The 19,162-nt window shown below is 52.8% G+C and overlaps 2 protein-coding genes across 9 annotated transcripts; one reads left to right on the top strand and one right to left on the bottom strand.

Moving 5' to 3' along the window:
• Nucleotides 1–239: 239 nt before the first annotated feature.
• Nucleotides 240–9,307, top strand: ZNF428 (zinc finger protein 428). 3 transcript variants are annotated; one of them, XM_034639695.1, is made up of 3 exons: nucleotides 240–677; nucleotides 3,357–3,561; nucleotides 8,681–9,307. In XM_034639695.1, exons 2-3 carry the CDS (start codon nucleotides 3,486–3,488, stop codon nucleotides 9,139–9,141), a joined length of 537 nt encoding a protein of 178 aa, XP_034495586.1. In that variant the 5' UTR covers nucleotides 240–677; nucleotides 3,357–3,485; the 3' UTR covers nucleotides 9,142–9,307. The 3 variants fall into 3 exon arrangements, with proteins under 3 accessions (XP_034495586.1, XP_034495585.1, XP_019660099.2); XM_034639694.1 differs by having other exon boundaries at nucleotides 255–677; nucleotides 3,336–3,561; nucleotides 8,642–9,307; XM_019804540.2 differs by having other exon boundaries at nucleotides 256–677; nucleotides 8,642–9,307.
• A 6,405-nt stretch (nucleotides 9,308–15,712) lies between these two features.
• On the bottom strand, nucleotides 15,713–19,105 carry ZNF576 (zinc finger protein 576). 6 transcript variants are annotated; one of them, XM_019804541.2, is made up of 3 exons: nucleotides 18,967–19,105; nucleotides 18,072–18,172; nucleotides 15,713–16,446 (listed from the first exon to the last, which is right to left on the bottom strand). In XM_019804541.2, the coding sequence occupies exons 2-3, from the start codon at nucleotides 18,154–18,156 to the stop codon at nucleotides 16,019–16,021; spliced, it is 513 nt and encodes a 170-aa protein (XP_019660100.1). In that variant the 5' UTR covers nucleotides 18,157–18,172; nucleotides 18,967–19,105; the 3' UTR covers nucleotides 15,713–16,018. The 6 variants fall into 6 exon arrangements, with proteins under 6 accessions (XP_019660100.1, XP_034495583.1, XP_011228971.1 ...); XM_034639692.1 differs by lacking the exon at nucleotides 18,967–19,105 and adding an exon at nucleotides 18,486–18,883 and having other exon boundaries at nucleotides 15,713–16,390; XM_011230669.3 differs by lacking the exon at nucleotides 18,967–19,105 and adding an exon at nucleotides 18,402–18,878.
• Nucleotides 19,106–19,162: the final 57 nt, after the last annotated feature.

Here is a 19,162-nt window from a genome sequence, read left to right as displayed (position 1 = left end):
TGGCACAGAAGAGAGCAGTAAATAGTTATGCTGGGGGGGGGAGGGCTTGTGAAGGTTGGTAAGCGTCTTGGCCCCTGTGCCCCCTCTCCGGATGCAAACCGATGCCATCTAAAACAAGGCCACCCGCTCCGCGCTAGTCCGCAATCCGTCAGCGCATGCGCTTTGTTCAGGAGCGCCCCCCAGCCGCCGCCCCTCTCATATGCTAATCACGGCGTTCTGAAGTCCGGCCTCTCGGGGAATATGCAAATGACTCCTTCAGCGCCGTAGGGCTCCTATTGTCCCTCACTAAGATTATGCAAATAAGCAAGCCTCAGCTCCAGGATCCAGGACTAGCTGGCGCTCCCATCCCCTAGCTCATCCCATTTTCTATAACGCGCGTTCCGGCTCGCTCACGCACGCGCAAGCCTTGCAGTTTCATGTTCCTTTTAGCTGCGGACTGTACCAAGTAAACCCGGACAGCGAGGGGCAAAGCCCGGAACCCCCTGCGCGGGCCTCGTCGACGGCCCGACTCGGAAAGCCCCTCTTCCCACCGTGCGACGAAATGGTCCATCTCGCCGCGCAAGCGCCCTAGGCTCTTCACGCCGCTTTGCACTCCCTCCTGCCCGTCTTGCAGCGCAGGCGCAGACCCCAGGCGTGCCGCCGCAGCCGCCGAGCCAGAGCGGGGGCAGCTAGTGCCGGTGAGTGTCCGGGATAGGGGTGCGCGGGGCATGCTGGGAAGCGGGCGCTACGGCACCGCTGCATGATGGGAGTGACGGCTCCCGTCACCGGGGCGATCAGGCAGGCGTCTTGGCCCGTGATGGCCGGAGGGCGAGACCCAGGCTCCCTTTTCTCCCCCAACGCGGCTCCGTGCCGCCCTGGGGCATCCTGGGGAAACGGGACGCTCAGCCCTGAGGCATTGTGGGAGTGGGTCCGCTAGTCGTTATGGGCCTAGTGCTTTCTGGGAAGCATTATCCTAGCCTCAAGTGGGGAACCGGTCCCTTTAGTCACACACCTAGTGCTGAGCATCCTGGAAGCTTGAAGTGCTTCGACGCAGAACACCTTGGAAGGTGGTCGTTATAGGCCTGAGGCATCCTGGGAAGAATTGCCCTTAGGGCACTGTGGGGACTGGTCCTTATTGTCCGGTGTAAGGTTTTGCTCTGGCCTCCCTGCCATAGCGTTGTGGGAACGGGTGTCTCTTATGTTCACGCAGGGCATCTTGGGAGTTGATTGCTGTAGGTTCAGGATTTGGTGGGGTCTTAGCACAGTGTTTGTCTTGTGGTAGTGAGGGACCCTCATTTGTGTCCCTTTAAAATTGAGGAAGCCAGTATGGCCACCATAGTCGTTGTAGGAAAGGGACTTGTCTCCACTTGACATCTGGAATACTCTGGAAGGTCCTTGTGTGATGTGGGTTTGGGGGAAGATAGGCTGGACTGGTGAACAATGTCTCCGGGTAATCTCATGGGAAGTACTGATTGTCTCTAGTATGTAGTTGCCAAGTAACATAGAGAACGTCCAGTTAAATTTGAGTTTCAGATAAATAACCTTTTAGAAATGTTTATCCAAAATAGTGCATGGAACCTATGTATATTAAATGATTTTCTATTTATCTGAAATTAAAATTTAACCAGGCATGGTCTGTTTTTATTTACTAAATTTGGCAAATTTATCCTGGCATAAAGTAGAATTCCCAAATTAAATGGGACCCTACAAGCAATAGGGTATTATGACAACTCTCCTCTGCCAATAATGAATCTCCTGTCCTTAAAACCCAGATTCAGTTGTCTTTTTTTTTTTTTTTTAAGATTTAATTTATTTATTTGAGAAAGTGTGAGAGAGAGAGCACAGGCGGGGAGAGGGGGAAAGGGAGAGGGAGAAGCAGATCCCCCCACTGAGCAGGGAGCCGGACACAGGACTCGATCCCAGGACCTTGGGGCCACAACCCGAGCCGAAGGCAGACGCCCAACCTACTGAGCCACCCAGGCACCCCTGGGTGTCTTTAGAAAGCTCCCCTGCCATTCCTACCAGCACCCCCCACGGCCCGGTCTCCTCCAGGCTTCACTTCTGATTTTTTTTTTCTTTAGTTCCCAGCATTAAACTTGACTTCCAGGCTTTGAAGGGATTGTGTATTTTCCACCATTGTATACCCAGGACCCAGCACAAGTCTTGGCTTAAAGAAGTGTAGCTGAGGCTGCCAACCCTTTCACTAACTTGCTTTTCCTGGTTCTTTACTGCTAGGGAGTGCAATGGAAGACAAAAGAGTTGCCATGTGCGTGTGCACACGCACGCACGGGAAGGTATTGGTGAAGAGGGATAGGAAAGAAAGGAGTCAGAGAAGGCTTCTTGGAAGAAGTAGAGATGGTATTTGGGCTCGAAGAAGTACAGAGGTTCTTGTGTTTGAGGTGGGCTTTGGAGAGTGACTAGGAGTTCTCCAGACAGACAAGGGGAAAGGAGGACATTTTATACAGCAGTAGTAGGATTTGCTAAGACCCACAGATGTGAAAAGTCCTGGTGTGCACGGGGAGAGGTGAGAAGTCTGGAATGGCTGGGGTTTATAGAAAGGGTTGTGGGTGGGAGTATTAACAGCCACTATTAATGGCATACCCGCCACATACCAGCAGTTTATATTGAATGAGCCCATTGAATCTTCAAAGAGTTTTTTCAGCCAAGGGATCATTTTATGAGAGGTAGGGTAACATCAGATCCTGGTTCACCCACCACCTAGTTGGTGTGACCTTGAACTATCTGTTAATCCCCTCTGCCTCCGTTTCCTCGTGTACAAAGGAGGTGATAATCTCTCAACATAGTTATAAGGACTACATGGGTTAAGCCCTGGGAGCCCTTTTGTACTGAGAAGGAAAGAGGCTAGAGAAGTTAAGTCCTTTGCTTGAAGCTACACAGCTAGAATATGACAGATTTAAGGTTCAGACCGAGACACCGCCTTGCCAAGGTTATAGAACTGGGGCTGACACAAACTAGTGCTGTCATACCACTCATTTAAATATCGAAGTCCTTCTAGACTCGTTGATATATCACCATTACATCAAGGAATTCCCTACCCCCAGTTGCCACTTTGGACCCTCCCCCAGCCCCAGACTTTCTCACAAACCAGCAACTAAAGGGTTAATTCCTGGCTTAGGGCCATGTTCCACTCAGTTCTGGTTGGTGCCCATGCTGATACCTGCTGCTAAATATTTGGGATATTCCCCTTCCCCATGCCACTGACAGCTTTGTTGCCCAGGTGGGGAAATTAAGATCTAGAGAAGAGCTGGGGCTATCTTTTCCTTTCTCCTAGCACTGAGCACACACCTGGGCCTGGGGAGGCAGATGCTACGTAAAAATTTATTGAGTCACCACAGGCCTTTCCTTCCCCTGCCCAGCATCCCGCTCTACCTGCCGACATCCTGCATTGGAGAACTTGTGACCCAGGTGTGGCTGTGAAGAGTTGGCCGGGGAGGGACACTGCCTAGCTGCTGCTCTGCTCCTGTTTCCTGTCCCCTCCCCTGGCCATGACAGAGACCCGTGAGCCAGCTGAGACTGGGGGCTATGCCAGCTTGGAAGAAGACGATGAGGACCTCTCTCCAGGTGAGGCAGCCTTAGAGATGGTGACATTGCCTTGAATATCATCCTGGCTTGGAACTGGGGTTCTACTGAGAAATCTAGAGGGGGAGTGGCCCCTTGTCTCACTAGGTCTTCCATTCTGACTGGGACTGTGCGCCCTGCTGGTGGAATCCTTCTGGCTGAGACTTCTGGCTGTAGATTGGCGAGGATTGCTCTCCTCCTTGGGGGTTCTAGATCGGCTGTGGTCTTTCTCCTTGCTGGATGTTCTAGATCGGCTGTGGTCTCTTTCCTTGTTGGGGATTCGAGATCGGCTGTGGTCTCTCTCCTTGTTGGGGGTTCGAGATCGGCTGTGCTCTCTGTCCTCACTGGGAGTTCGGGATCGGCTGTGACCTCTCTTGGAGGTTCTAGGTAGGTTGTGATCTCTCTCCTCTCGGGGGGTACTGGATCGGCTCCGATCTCTTTCTTTTCTGAAGGTTCTGGATTGGTTGTGATCTCTCTCTTTTCTGAAGGTTCTGCATCGATTATGACCTCTCTTTTTTCTAGGGGTTCTGGATCGGCTGCGATCTTTCTCTTTTCTGGGGGTTCTGGTTTGGCTGTGATCTCTTTCCTTGCTAGAGGTTCTAGATTGGCTGTGATCTCTTTCTTTGCTGGAGGTTCCAGATCGGCTCTGCTCTCTCTCCTCGCTGGGGGTTCTAGATTGTCTGCCACCTCTCTGTTGGCTAGGGCTTCTAGATTGTCTATGACCTCTCTCCTTGCTGGGTGTTCTAGCTGGTCTGTGATCTCTCTCCTTGCTGGGTGTTCTAGATAGTCTGTGATCTCTCTCCTTGCTGGGTGTTCTAGATGGTCTGTGATCTCTCTCCTTGCTGGGGCTTCTAGATGGTCTGTGATCTCTGTCCTTGCTGGGTGTTCTAGATGGTCTGTGACCTCTCTCCTTGCTGGGTGTTCTAGATCGTCTGTGATCTTGCTCCTTGCTGGGCCTTCTAGACTGGCTGTGACTTCTTTCCCTTCTGGGCGTTCTAGATTGGTGATAATTTTTTCCCTTGCTGTGGGTTCTGGATTGGCTATGTCTTCTTGTCTGACTGGGAGTTCCTTTCCGGGTGCGACTTCTTGCCCTACTGTGATTTCTCTTCGAACTGTGATTTCTCATCCTACTGTAGGCTCTCTTCTGACTACAACTTCTTGCTCTTCTGGACATTCTAGACTGGCTGTGACTTTGGGTCCTGCTGGGGGTGCTAGACCAGCTGTGACTTTGGGTCCTGCTAGGGGAGCTAGACCGGCTATGACTCCGGGTCCTGCTGGGTGCACTGTCCTGGTTGTAACTCTTGACCCTGCTAGCTGCTTCCGTTGGGCTGTAACTCCATTCCCTGCGAGGGGTGATCATCTGACTATAACTCCTCACCGTCCTCGCTGCTGATGGAGACTGGCTGTAACCTTTCTCCCTGAAGGGCATTCTAGTGGGGCTGTAACTCTTTGCCCTACTTGGGGTTATAGCCAGCCCAGAGCTCTTCCCCATGCTTGAGGCTCCTGGTGGGCTGTAACTCTTCTCCCTGCTCATATTTCTAGGCTGGCTCTTACTTCTTTCCCGAGTGTTGTTTCTAGGCCGGCTGGAACTCTTGCCCCTACTCTGCTTTTTCTGGGAAGTAGGAGTTCTCACCCTGTTGGGCACACCTGGTGTGGCACCAGGAGTTCTCATCCTGGTCATAGTGCTGGCCCTGCTGGGTGACCTCTTGGAGCTGCGGCTTCCCCTTCTGTCAGGAGTTCGGCCCCGGCTGTGTGTGCCCCTCCGCTGGTGGTGTCTTACCCCACTGGCCTTGCTGACTTTGCTGGCCCTAGTGTCAGTGCTGGCCTTGCTGGGCGTTCTTGCCCTGCTTTGGACTCTGGACTTGCTGCTGGGTTGTTTAGAAGGGGCTGTCTTTGTACTTGCCCCCTTGGTAGACTTGGAACTGCTTGGGCTTGTGACCGAGTTGGGGGCCGTTGATGGCTTGGTGGGCACTGAGGAGCTGTTGGGCATTGCCGATTTGGTGGGCTTCAAGGAGGCAGGAGGCTTGGGAGGCACTGTGGACGTCGAAGCTGGTGACATGCCTGGCTTTGAGGATCTTGTAGGCGGAGAAGGCATGGTAGGTGCAAAAGGGCTTGTGGTCCTTAAAATCCCAGTGGATATGAAAGACCTGGTTGCTGTGGACAACGACCTGGTGGCCTTTCCCAAGCCAACCGCATGAAGTCATAGTGGGCCTTGAAGGCCCTGGAGGGCAGCTGGTGTGAAGTCAGGTGGGAGGAGAAAGAGGGGTGGGGCCCCGGCCCAAGGCCAGAGGGGTTTCCTCTGTGTTTTGCAGCCATTCAGCAAATATCTGCTGAGGCTGACTGGGGACTCAGCATTGCTGGGGACATGGAGATGGGTCAGACCCAGGTCCTGCCCTCCAGGAGTCCGCCGCCTCCAGGTCACTACCCAGGTGGTCAGGATGTGTTGGGGTTTGGGGGGGGCGGGTAGGGGCAGAGGGTTCCCAGACCAGAGAGAGACACTAACCACCTGAGGAGACAGGGAGGACCTCACAGAGAAGGTGACGTGTGAGCTGGGACCTTAAAGAGGAGCAGGAGTTTGTTAGTGGGGAAGAAAAGGTCGCCAGGTGGGGGAAGGGCAGAGGCAAAGGCCTGGAGGAAGGAGGGAGATCAGGGTCTCGGGGCACCCTTGTGCACTTGACCCACACATCCTGGGCTGGGCAGTGTTGGGGACCCCAAGATGAGTCAGACCTGCCCTCAAGGGGTTCCTAGTCTGACGGCGGAGACATACTGGGACCCAGATGGCTGCAGCCTCTAGGTCAGTCACCAGGGGAGAGGCCGGGCCAGCGGGAGCCGGGGTGGAGGAAGCCACCGTCAGAGGACAGAGCCTGTGCTGGGGCCTGAAGGATGAGTAGGAGGTCACCAGGCGGACAGAGTAGGGGACAGCCTTCCAGGCGGAGGCACAGCCCACACCGAGGCCTCAGGAAACATGTTAAATGGCAGAGAGACAGTAGGACGGGGGCAGGAACAAGGAGAGAGAGAGAACCACAGGTGGGGATGTTCAGCCAACATTTAGCACCTACTGTTCTGAGCTGGGTGATGCCAGGGAGCCAGCAGTGAGTCAGAGCAGGCCTGCCCCCTGGTCTGGTGGGAAAGGGCTTTGTATAGGCACAGCCCTCAGGGCTCAGGGTGAGGACAACCGGAGGACAAAAGACAGTGAGTGGCTCCTAGGACAAGGAGATCTGGGACAGCCTCACCAAGGAGGGAGGCTTCCTACTGGGTCCTAAAGAATGATGGGGAAAACCAGGGTGAGACATTCCCAGCAGAGGGAACAGCACATGTGAAAGCCTCAGAAAAGGTTTGCTTTGAATGCCAGGCACAAAGAAGGCGTTTCGATGTTAGAGACGCTGCAGTGAACCAGACAAAGTCCCTGCTCTGGGGGACAGGCAATAAATACACAAGTCGATGTTGGATACGGGAAGTTGAGGAGAAAAAACAGAGCAGAGTCAGGGGCATAGGGAGTGTTGGGGAAGGGTTGCCGATCAGACAGAGTGGTGAGGGTGTCCCTGAGAAGGTGACCCCTGAGTAGAGACTTGGTGAGGGGAGGGAGCAAGCCTTAGTCCATCTGTAAAAAGGGTAGCAAAGGCCCTGTGGCAGATGCATGCCTGAGGGGTCGAGGAGCCATGAGGAGCCCAGTGTGGTTGGCTCAGTTGTCACAGGACCCCTCTGGGCTGCTGGAGGACATTGAGGAAGAGGGGCCGGGATGGATGCAGGGCAAGGCTGTGGCAATCCTAGGGGATGCTTCTGACAGGCGCCTGCAGTAGGCGCCTCCCTCCTCCCTGACCAGTGCTCTGTGTGCACCCCCCATAATGACTGCTGATGACACCTTCTTCTGCCGTCTACTGCAAATTGTTTTCCTTTTTTAACCTACACTTGTCCTAGACATGTCCTGCATGCCCATGAAATCACAGTACTATATCTGTACTTACAAATATTTTAGTGGGGGCGCCTGGGTGGCTCAGTCAGTTAAACGTCTGCCTTTAGCTCAGGTCATGATCCCGGGGTCCTGGGATCTAGCCCCACGTGGGGCTCCCTGCTCAGCGGGGAGTCTGCTTCTCCCTCTGCCCCTTCCCCCTGCTCCTGCACTCCCTCTCTCAAATAAATAAAATTAAATTAAAAATATTTTTAGGGGTGCCTGGGTGGTGCAGTCAGTTGAGTGCCCAACTCTTGGTTTCAGCTCGAGTCGTGATCTCAGGGTCATGAGATCCTGCTCTCTCTCTCTCTAAAAGTAAATGAATCTTTACAAATAAATATTGTAATTCACTTAACTGTATAGGTATATATACACCACATACATCAAAGCACATATGTGTGTTTTAATTTACTTGAAGACCTGTTTGTCTCCCTAAATGATCCAGTGTAGGTCATCACCCATATTTAGCTTTCCCTGGTAGAGCTGTGTGACTGGAGGCGAGTGAGTCATCTAACTGCTCTGTACCTCAGTTTCCCATTTGTCACTTAGGGTTAATAATAGTGCTTCCCTCCAAGGGTTGTTATAAGCCTTCGGTAGGTTAATATATAAGAGCAGCGTTCTTTTTTCTTTTCCTTTTTTTTTTTAGATGTATTTATGTGAGAGAGAGCACACATGTGTGCACAGTGGTGGGGGAGGGGCACAAGGAGAGAGAATCTCAAGCGGACTCCCCACTGAGTGCAGACCCCGGTGCGGGGCTCAATTCATGACCCTGAGATCAATACCTGAGCCAAGATCAAAAGCCTGACACTTAACCGGCTGAGCCACCCAGGTGCCCCAAGAACAGGGTTCTTAAAATAGCAGAGAACACTGTTATTGTTACTGTTTTTATTATGGCTGCTTTGTCCCTATTAAACCCCTAACATGCGGTTCTTGCAAGACGTCCATTTGCTTAGCGCTGAGCACCAACCGCGTGCCAGGCCGTGTTCGATGCGACCGGGACCCGTCTGTGGGGAGCAGCAGGGTTGTGTCCAGGCTGCCCGCTCCATGCTGTGGCGAGTCTGAATGAGGCTCAGGGAGGGGGCAGAGCCGTCTGTCCTCAGATGCCTCTGTCTCTCCCGGTCCATCCCCCTACAGGCCCTGAGCATTCCTCTGACTCTGAATACACTCTCTCAGAGCCAGACTCCGAAGAGGAAGAAGATGAGGAGGAGGAGGAGGAGGAGGCCACCGATGATCCTGAATATGACCCTGGCTACAAGGTGAAGCAGCGCCTGGGGGGGGGCCGGGGGGGCCCATCCCGCCGGGCCCCCCGTGCAGCCCAGCCCCCGGGCCCCCCAGCCCAGCCCTGCCAGCTCTGTGGCCGCTCACCCCTTGGGGAGGCCCCACCAGGCACCCCGCCTTGCCGGCTCTGCTGCCCTGCTACAGCCCCCCAGGAAGCTCCAGCCCCTGAAGGCAGGGCCCTCGGGGAGGAAGAGGAGGAGCCGCCTCGGGCTGGGGGGGGCCGGCCGGCTGGGAGGGAGGAGGAGGAGGACGAGGAGGAGGAGGGCACCTACCACTGTACAGAGTGTGAGGATTCCTTCGACAACCTCGGGGAGCTGCATGGGCACTTCATGCTGCATGCCCGGGGTGAGGTGTAGGCAGAGACCCCACCCAGGGAGCTTGGCAAAAGGGGTGGGGTGGGAGGAGGGGGCTGAGGAAACTGGAGTGGTCACCATGGTCATGGGGGATGGGGGTACCGCCGATCTGTGTCGTCTTAGCAGTAGATGTGTGAAAGCCAGAATAAAACCAAATTCTGTGCGTGTCGCTCCAGTGTGTTTGGTGTGTGTGTGCATGCATGCATGTGTGTAGACACTTGAGCGTGTGAGGCATGGGCCTGGGCGTTTATCCCCCCATCCCCTGGGGTTCCTCCCTGGGGGAACCTCAACATCCTCGTCACCGAGACTTTCCACATTTCCAGTGTGGTTTCCATGTATTTACTCACAGACCCCATGATATACAGGCTTGACTCAACACTACGAAGTTTCGTGCTCACGTCATAGTCCAGGGTGGGTGTTTCAGGTTGGGGGGCAGCCCTTCTCCGTGCAGTGATTCGAGGACCCAGGCCATCCCTTAGCCGACTGTCTTCCACACGGTCATGGCTGAATGGCGGTGGCCTGAGTTCTGCTGGTGGAAGAGGAAGGTGAGCCTGGTGAGATATGGTGATGTCTTACCAGCCCCAACCCCAAGGGGGCACATACTGCTCCCATTAATGTCCCTTTGCTGAGAAATGAGTCACATGGCCACAGCTCCCTGTAAGGGTATCTGGGAAAGGGTCTAGCCAATGCCCAGGAAGAAGAGAACGGTCCGTGGAGGATGGTGGAGGACAGCTAATGTTCTCTGCCCCTGCCTAAAAACCTTCACAAAGAGGACATTAATTATAATCAGAGCTGTGCTTTCTGGGTGCCAAGTGCCAGTCCAAGAGCTTTTTATATATTGACTCATAGAACTTGTGTATCTAGGAACTTACAAAAATAGAACCTTAATTATAATTACAGCTGCCATTTCCCCAGCACTTACAGAGTGCTGCATTTTATTTGCATGAGATCATCAGGTCCTTAGAATAACTCTGTGAGGTAGGGACTGTGATCCATTAATTCATTTAGGAATGATCTTCTGAGTCCCTGCTGTATGCTGCGCATTGGGAATATACCAGTGCACAAAATAAAACCCTTGTCCTCATGGGGCTTGCAGGGGGGTGGGTAGGACAGACAGTAAACAAGTGAGACGTAGCATATGCTGGATAGGGGTAGATGCTGTGGAGAAGAATACAGCAGAGGGAGAACAGTGCTGGAAGGGGGTTGCCATTTTAAATAGTGTAGCCCTCCCTGAGGAGGTGACCGAGACCTAGAGACCTAAGCAGCGATGGAGGGAGGGAGGGAGCTGGAGCCGCGCTGTTCATCTGAAAGAGTGGTCCAGGCGGGAGGAGGCAGGAGCCTGCCTGGTGTCAGAGAGGGTAGAGCTGGAGGGATTAGGGCAGAGAGGAGCAGAGGGCCAGCTTGTTAGAGCTTTGTTAGAACTTGGCTCTTGCTCGGAGATGGGAAGTACTAATTCATAGAAGTTTGGCACCAAAGCTCCTTTGAAAATAGAAACCTAATTATAATGATAGCTACCATTTACTGAGCATTTACTGTGTGCCAAGCCCTGTTCTAAGGCGCTTTACGTGTGTTAACTCATAGAAGCTTGGCAACTAAGAAACTTCAAGAATAGAACCTGAATTACCGTAATGGCCATCATTAAATCAGCAGTCACAGTGGACCAGGCCCTGGGCTAAAGCACTTTGTATGGACAATTGCATCGGATCCTTATGAGGTAGGGGCTGTTATTTATTCATTCATTCGTTCAACAGTGATGTATTGAGCACCTGTGAGATACCAGCACTATTCTGGGAGAAGAGTGTAGAGCTTTGAGCATGACGAACAAGAATCCCTGCCTTTGTGGAAACCCCTATTATAATAGAGAAGGCAAATACTTAGATAGTTTGGTAAAATATACACGACGTAGAGAACGTTAGAAGGTAGTAAGTGCTGTGGAGGAAAACGGCGTGGGGAAGCTTGTGTGTGTGTGTGTGTGTGTCTCCTGTCTGCAGGGGCAGAGTGCAAAAGGCCCTGAGGTGGGGCCCTACTTGGGATATTTATGGAAGAACACTTAGGGCGTGAGGCTGTTGCTGACGAAAGCAAGGGAAGACTGGTGGGAAGGCAAAGTCAGGGAGCGGCAGAGGGCCAGGCCTTGTAGGCCATTCTACCAATTTGGGCAATGTCTCCATGTCTGAGTCATTGTTATAACCGTTAGAGGCATAGGGGCTATTATCACAACCATTTTATAGCGGTTCTAACTCGGGCCCAGGGAGGTAGACTTATCTGCTACAGGTCGGTCACACAGCTAATAAGCAGCAGAGCCTGGGTTTGACTCCAGAAGAGGGATGCAGAGAGTACGTTCTTCATCGTTAAGCCACATACCAGAAATGGCAGCCTGGCTGTTCACAGCCACCATCTGACTGGCAGGAGTATGTTTGGAATCCACAGAGTTACAGAGGTTTTTCAATCATGTTGGTTACCAACATTTAAAAATGGGCAGATTTCACATCAAAATGGAGGTTTTGGGGTTTCTTTTGAAAATTGTGAGATCTAGACTGCCAAACCCACAATCCCATGGGGCAGTAGATTGCTGGAGCTGAGTAAGGGTTATGTCCTGCTAATGGGCATTCCTACCACCCACGTGCCCATCCCCCACCATCTGGCATCTGGACCCCTCTCTGCTTGCTTCCCTGATGATGGCACCTGCTTGGCCACAAAGAACACTTGCTTTTTGATGCCTGTTACAGGATCTTATACCAAAGCATCTGTCAAAACCCACACTTCTCATCCTAGAAGCTCAGAATCTGAGAACCTGACATTTAGCCACTCTTCAAGTTGAGACTTTCCTAACCACTAATAGCTTAACAACAGTGACTCTTAGAATCGTCAAAGCAGGAATTCACAGCTCATTAAAACAGCACAGATGGATTTATTTCCTAGAGCAGCACACTTAAGCGCTCTTCTGCCCTAAGACGGGGCTTTCTTAGCATGGATATAGGGAACCATCCATTCATCCCCCCAAATTCCTAAGGATATGAGAGATTGGGGATGCAGAGACCTAGTCTGCTGCCAGTGGGGTCATTCAGTTCCTTGGGGGCCAGGCAGGATGGGACATAAGGCAGGAATTCCAAAGAGAGGACTTAACACAGGGGATGGTTATGCAGCTGTGAGAGGTCTGGGAGCACAAATGTGGAACAGTGAGGCAACTGAGCAGTTTGTGTGTGCACCACCTCTAGGACTGGGGTCCAGGGCCCAGCAGGAGCTTAGAGAACAGGCCACGTGCAGAGGGTTAAATCTCGAGCTTTGGTACATTACCTGGTGCCCAGTATAGGACAGTGGAGCCGTAGCTGCGCTGGAGGGAGTCCAAAGCAAGGGGAGACCCTTCCCCCTCTTCCTACCTACCTTATGCCCATCCCTCTCATGGACAGAACTTGAGGAAGCCAGTTCTGGAGGGAGTCCGGGAAACCTAATTGCAGAAAGCCCAGAATCACAGGGAAGGCGGCAGGCTGAGAGACACTAGGTAAACAGTGGGCACAGCTGAGCATTTTTTGAGCGCCTGAGATCAACACCGTCCTAGGTGCTGGGGAAGCGAGGACAACACAACATTGGTCCTTGAGAGTGTGGATTCCAGAGTAAGGACATGGATAATGACAAACAAAAGCATGATAATCCCAGGTATTGAAGAGTGCTAGGAAGAAATTAAGTCAGGGTAAGGGTTGCTGGTGTTCCTTTAGCCAGGCAGGTCAAGGAGGACCTCTCTGAAGAGGTAGCCTGTATTGAGTGCTGAATAACATAAGGACAGTATTGCAAAGTTCTGGGTAAGAGCACTCGAGGCAGAGGGAACAGCAAGTGCAAAGGCCCTGAGGCAGAAGCCAGCCTGGCATGAGTGACTGGAGTATAGTGAAGATACAGCAGGGAGGGAGTTAAGATGGCTTAGTGGGCGGGGGCTCCATCACTTTTGGGTTTTCTGGGCCTCTGTAAGGTCTTTGGATGTTATTTATGGGATGCCATTGGAGGATTTTAAATGAGTGATATGCACTGACTTATGTACTCAGGAGGTGTTCTGTAGTGGACCAGAGAGGGTAGGAATGGTGGCAGGTGCGGGGGTGGGGTTGGGGGAGCACTCAGGGGGTGTTCTGTAGTGGACCAGAGAGGGTAGGAATGGTGGCAGGTCCGGGGGTGGGGTTGGGGGAGCAGTTAGGAGAGCAGCTGTGGGGAGGGCCGGTCAGACTTGGGAATTCAGAAGTAGAGTAGACAGTTGACCAATCTGATGGTAGTGGTGTGTAGTTGGGGGCTGTAGGAGACACGTTGACCCTTTTTAAGTTTTTTTTTTTTTTTTAAGATTGTATTTATTTATTTGACAGAGATAGAGACAACCAGCAAGAGAGGGAACACAAGCAGGGGGACTGGGAGAGGAAGAAGCAGGCTCATATCAGAGGAGCCTGATGTGGGGCTCGATCCCATAACGCCGGGATCACGCCCTGAGCCGAAGGCAGACGCTTAACGACTGCACTACCCAGGCACCCCCAAGTTTTTGAGACTCCTGTTCATCATCCAAGTGACTTTCTCATGGGGAGAAGTCTGGGGTTTGAGCTGAAGATAAAGATTTGGAAGTCACCAGTGATGCTATTTAAAGTCTTGGGAATCTATATGACATCTGGAGAGTGGAGAGAACAGGAAGAACACAGGCAGGCTGCTGTCTATCTCAGGGGAGCATGTGTGATTCAAGCCTTAGCTTTGGGTTGGAGGGAACCGCTGTGGGGGAGGTGTAAAACATCTGGGTTGGAAACTTCTGAGCTATCGCCAGGTGCAGAGGAAATATTTGGCTTTGGTGAAGTCGATATTTTAGGAAAAAGTGTTGGCCAACCGACTCCAAACCAATTTCCCCGTAAGTCACTCCCACAAAGAGATCCAGGCTAGCTAGCCCTGCCCAAATCCCACACAAACAAACACGTGGATGCACAGGCCCCCACTAGAGGTAGTGTTTCCCAGGGTGGGAATTGCGGCTGCCAGGCTCAGAGTAGGTTGTTTGTCTATCAATTAGACAAGAGGTCGGCAAACTTTTACTGTAAAGGGCCAGATGGCCCTTTCCTATTTTAGGCTTGGTGGGCCATACGGTCTCTGTTGCGACTACTCAGATCTGCAGTTCTGTGCTGCAGACAGGCTTTAAATGATGCTGCATGTGACAGAGACCCAAAATAAGGGTGATTTAAGCAAGATCGAGGCTTATTTCTCTTTTACATGATAGTACGGAAGTGGATATTCTAGGGCTGGTATGAAGACTCTGTTCCATGAAGTCATCATGGTCCCAGGGACCCAGGCTTCTGTGCTCTCGCTGCTCTGCCAGTCCATACATTGTTCTAACGGTCCGAGATGGCTGGATAACCATGTCCACGCTCCAGGTAGGCAGGGAGAGGAAAAGGCATGTCTCTCTCTGAAGCTTGAGTCCTCCACCCAGAATTTAGCCAGAACTCAGTCACAGGGCCACACCTAGCTGCAAGGGACCCTGGGAAATGGGAGTGTTTGTAGACACCATGTACCTAGCTAAAAATTGGGAGACCACTATCAGTCTCTACCATATCTATCTCAGCTGTGGGCTTTAAAAACATCCCTTGGTTCAGATGGAGTCTATGATTATTGTATGCAGGGCATCAACCATTGTCTCTAAGGGGGCAGGGCAGGTAATCCAAACCCCTGACCACACTCAGCACTGGCCCGGTGGGACTTGGCCCAGGGTTAGGCTTTTCAAGAGCTGAAAATAGGATCTTAATGGGAGCTCTCCAAATGTTGGCCAAATACAACAGGAAGCAGAAGGTATCTCTGTTTGATTTCAAACCAGACTCCCTGCAGGGCCAGGCCAGCTCTGACCTGAGCTTCCTCCTCCCTGTGCCCTTCCTTTTATTTTATTTATTTTGAAAGAGAGAGAGCACACGCATGCGCGGAGGCGGGTGGGGCAGGGGGACAGGGAGATTGAGAATCTTAAACAGGCGCCAGTCTCAGCGCAGAGCCTGAAATTGGGCTGGATCTCACAACCCTGAGATCATGACCTGACCAGAATCAAGAGTCAGACCCTTAACCAACAGAGCCACCCAGGCGTCCCCTCCGTGCCCTTCTTATATTTTCTGGGAGTTCCTGTTCAAAAGCCAGAGTTCCTTGTTTAGACATTTTAATATAGATCTTTTCTGTTTTTAGATACTATTTGTTATTTTATTCATGTCATCTCACCTACACATAGAAAATATTCCATGACCAGAATGGTACATAAAATTATTTAAGTGGACAAGAGATTATTGGGAGGGGCCCAAACCCATCCAATACCATAGCCCCTCCGTGAGTGGGAAAGACTGACGGGGTGGGAGAAGACAAGGACTTTAACTGCAACCCCCACATGACTCAGAGTATGGCCCCCAACTTTGCTATCCCATCCTCAAAGGCCCAAGTTGCTCCAGGTCTGGGACCCTTCCAGTGACATTATAGCCCTGCAACACCTCACCTTCCCTGCCCCCATTCAGGCACACATCCAGGGGAATTTGCTCCTACAGCTCATGGCATCCACCTGGGAAGAATTAAATGTGATCACACAATCTGCAGCCAGTTGTGATTTCAAACTATTTAATTGGGAATGAGGGAGATACAAATAACAGTTTTCACTTTTGCTTGCTCTCTCTTTTTTTTTTCCAACAAAGATCTCACTAATTTCACTATATCCCTGAAGGCCTTTGTGCCCTCCAAAGACTGAAACTGTAGAGGAGCATCTGCTGGGCCCTATTTATCCGGAGTCCTTTACCTGTCCAGGGAGGGAAGTGAATCCTTCCAAGGCCCCCATCCCGTATCAGAGGTGGGTTCTAGCAGCCAGAGAACCCACCCCCACCCACTGTCCTAGGGAGGGCGTAACCCTTACTCAGAGCTCCCCCCGAGCATGCCGGATGTAGTGCTGATGCAGCCCGGCTTCCTGGGCAAAGTCCTGACCACACTCCGTGCAGGCAAAGGGGCCCGGAGAGGTGCGGGTCTCATGCGCCTGGCGGTGGCGCCTCAGAGAAGCAGCCTGCCCAAAGGTCTTGCCACAGTCAGGGCAGGGGAATGTAGGCTGGGCAGCAGGGGGTGCCACTGGCGTGGAGGGCCTGGCGCCTGGACCGTGGGTGCGCTGATGAGCAATCAGGGCCTTGGAGGAGGGGAAGGAGCGGGCGCAGGTGAAGCAGATGAAGAGGGCCCCCTGCAGCTTCTGGGCCACGAAATCCGCTGGGTGCTCCCGCTTCATGTGACGCTCCTGGAACTTGGAATCGGCGAAGGTGATGAGGCAGCGGGTGCACTGCGGGGCCCCCAGGTGGCCTGAGGGACGTGGGGAGAGGTCGGGGGGAAGCCAGCAAGAGTCACCAGGACCTCTCCCAAGCCCCAGAGTCATGCCAACAATTCACATTCAGTGCTTACTATGTGCCAGGCTTACTATGTTACTGGACCTGTTTTATGGATGAGTAGGCTGAGGCTCAGAAAGGCTAGGCAACTTGCCTACAGTCAGGCTGGGAAATGAAAGGGTGGAGTCAGGCCTGGAACCCAGGGAATCTGACTTTCCAACAGAGCCACGTGATTAGAGCACAGCCTCTGAAGCCAGACTGCCCCGCACTGAATCCCAGATCTACCGCTTCCTAGGCACGTACAACAGTTTCCTCATCTGAAAAATGGGGTCATAACCATATCAGTATGGTTATAACTGATCAGTACGGTTATAACTACCTCACTGGGTTGTTGGAAGGAGTAAATGAATTAATTCATATAAAGTGCTTAGAACAGTGCTACACAGTGGTTTGCAATTATTAGTATTGAGAAAGAGAGAAGCAGCTTGACAGCCGGAGGCTGGCCTGGCACTCCCAGCTAGGCCTTGGTGTTCTCCTGTTGAACATAAGCAGTCATAGAACCTTGTCAGACAAGGCCCTGCTGTGACTGAGATGAATCAAGTCAAGACCATGCCAGAATAGCGTCTGAACACACACAAAACATGAACGTTGTCCAAGCCGCAAAAAAGACCAAACACCCTGCTATCCTGGCTGCTAGGAGTGGCTGCTGCTGCTTTATCAGTCACAGCTTGAGCCTTTGTACCTCCCTCCTAGATAAGATTTGACCAACCTATCTTTTGCCCTGCTTACCTGCAGCATCTAATTCAGAGCAAAACCCCTCCTTGAACCCCTCCCCAAAGCACCTAAGGTAAATCCTTTCTAACACTGAGATGCCCCCCCCAGCACCCCAGGGCGTGTGCATGCTTCCTCAATGCGGAAGAGCAATAAACCCAGCTTGTTCAGCTGTAGGTGTGTTCCTGGTGGTCTTGGGCTGGAGGGCCTTGACACTAGAGCTCTCATGGTCACAGATAACTCCTCTTTGCCTCAGTTCCCTTATCTGAGGGATTTCATAGGGTCTGTCAGGAGGACTGAGATAACGAAGGTTAAACTCTTATTAGAAAGCACTCCTAACTATCTAAGCGTTCGGCAGAAGCTGTTGCTATCAGGATATGTCCAACTGGCTACCTTTGTTAACATCAGACCTTCCCCTTCTCTGCCACTAATCCCCATTACAGCCAGGTCACCCGAGTAGTGGCAACCTCTTTTGACAGAGGGAAACCCAAGCCCCGGTCACACCGAAGTCTGGGGCAGACGTGGGACTGGAACCTTGGGGCTCCTCTCAGTGTCCAACTTTTCCCAGCCACATCTCCCACCCCAGGCCTCTCTTCATGCCACTCTATCCCTCTGAACTGCACCCCACTCGAACTTACATGGACAGAATGGGGTGGGTACATCTGAGCAGAATAAGGATAAGGGTAGAGAGTGTTAGTTCCTGGGAGGGCAGCTTAGAAGCCATTTATCACAGCCCCTTCCCAGCATAGGACCTGGGACACTGAAATGCTATAGAAATCCTTGCTAGCGTCAGCTCCAGCAGCCCACCCTCCTCTGGCCAGCAGCACTCACAGATGTCGCCTCCTGGACTGCGGGGACTCCTCTCCTTGGACGAATCCTGCTGCTCCATAGTCTCTTCAGGTTGCGGGTCCTCCATAGTGACCGGGATCCCTCTGGTCAAGAGAGGAGCACGCATGACAGAATAGTAAATCAAGTGAAGTCGCTCATCGGTCGACAGCATTAAAGGGTCCGCTAATCCCGTGACCTCTGACAGGCTCTCCTTGCCCCGTAAGATGCCATCCTCTTGACCCCTAACCTGATGGAGTTCTTCCCTAGGGAAGCTTCGCCACTCCCAAAAGATTCGACTCCCTAGGTTTGTGACACCCCTGAGGGCCTTCTCACCTGTATGAGACCTATGGCCTCCTACATCAAACTAACTCCCTGAACTCGGGGCATGGAACCCTGGAGCCTTGACACCAGCCTCACCCCGGTCTCCCACGTGTCTTGAGGCCCGTGGTGGTATCCAGGCTTTAGCCCGCCTCTTCCCGGGAGGCATCTTTCTCTGACATCCTGGAACCCTCGTTCCACCCAGGACCCCCGCCTCCCACGCGCGCCTTCAGCCTCGCTGGCCCGCTGCCCCCAGCACTGCCCTCGGTTCCCTCCTCCCCAGGCGGGTAGCCCAGGCCTCCGCTTTTCTCCAGACAGCAGAGGGCTGCCTTTCTTTGCGCCTGTCAGCCGCTCGTCACAGCGCCGCCACCCGGAGGGAAGCGGGGTAGGGCCCGCCGAGTCTCAAGGCCCCAGTGGCTTCCACGCCCTTTCGCCTGAGGAGCCTCTCGAAGCTCAGGCCCGGGATGCCATCCGGCAGCGATGCGGTCGCGCCAACCGGGTCCTCAGAGTAACGGGAGGGGTCCTTCTCTGCACTGGGGTGCGTTATGATGACGTTGCATGCCACCCGTGCCTTACAGACCTCAGCTGCTTGCGCAACTGTGGCTAGGCGCTCCAGGCGCGCAGGCGCTTCGACTCCTTCATTGTTCCGAGCCCTGCGGCAGCGGAATTCCGAGTCCTGCGGCAGCGGGAGCTGAGGAGCGGGCGCACCTTGATTGCTCTGCGCAGGCGCTGTGAAGGGCTGTAGCCCCGAGGTCACGCTTCCTAGACACACCCCC

Source organism: Ailuropoda melanoleuca, chromosome 12, assembly GCF_002007445.2.
Source record: "Ailuropoda melanoleuca isolate Jingjing chromosome 12, ASM200744v2, whole genome shotgun sequence".
Lineage (NCBI taxonomy): Eukaryota > Metazoa > Chordata > Mammalia > Carnivora > Ursidae > Ailuropoda > Ailuropoda melanoleuca.
Note: the sequence above shows the minus strand (reverse complement) of the source record. Positions and strands in the feature narration are given on the sequence as shown.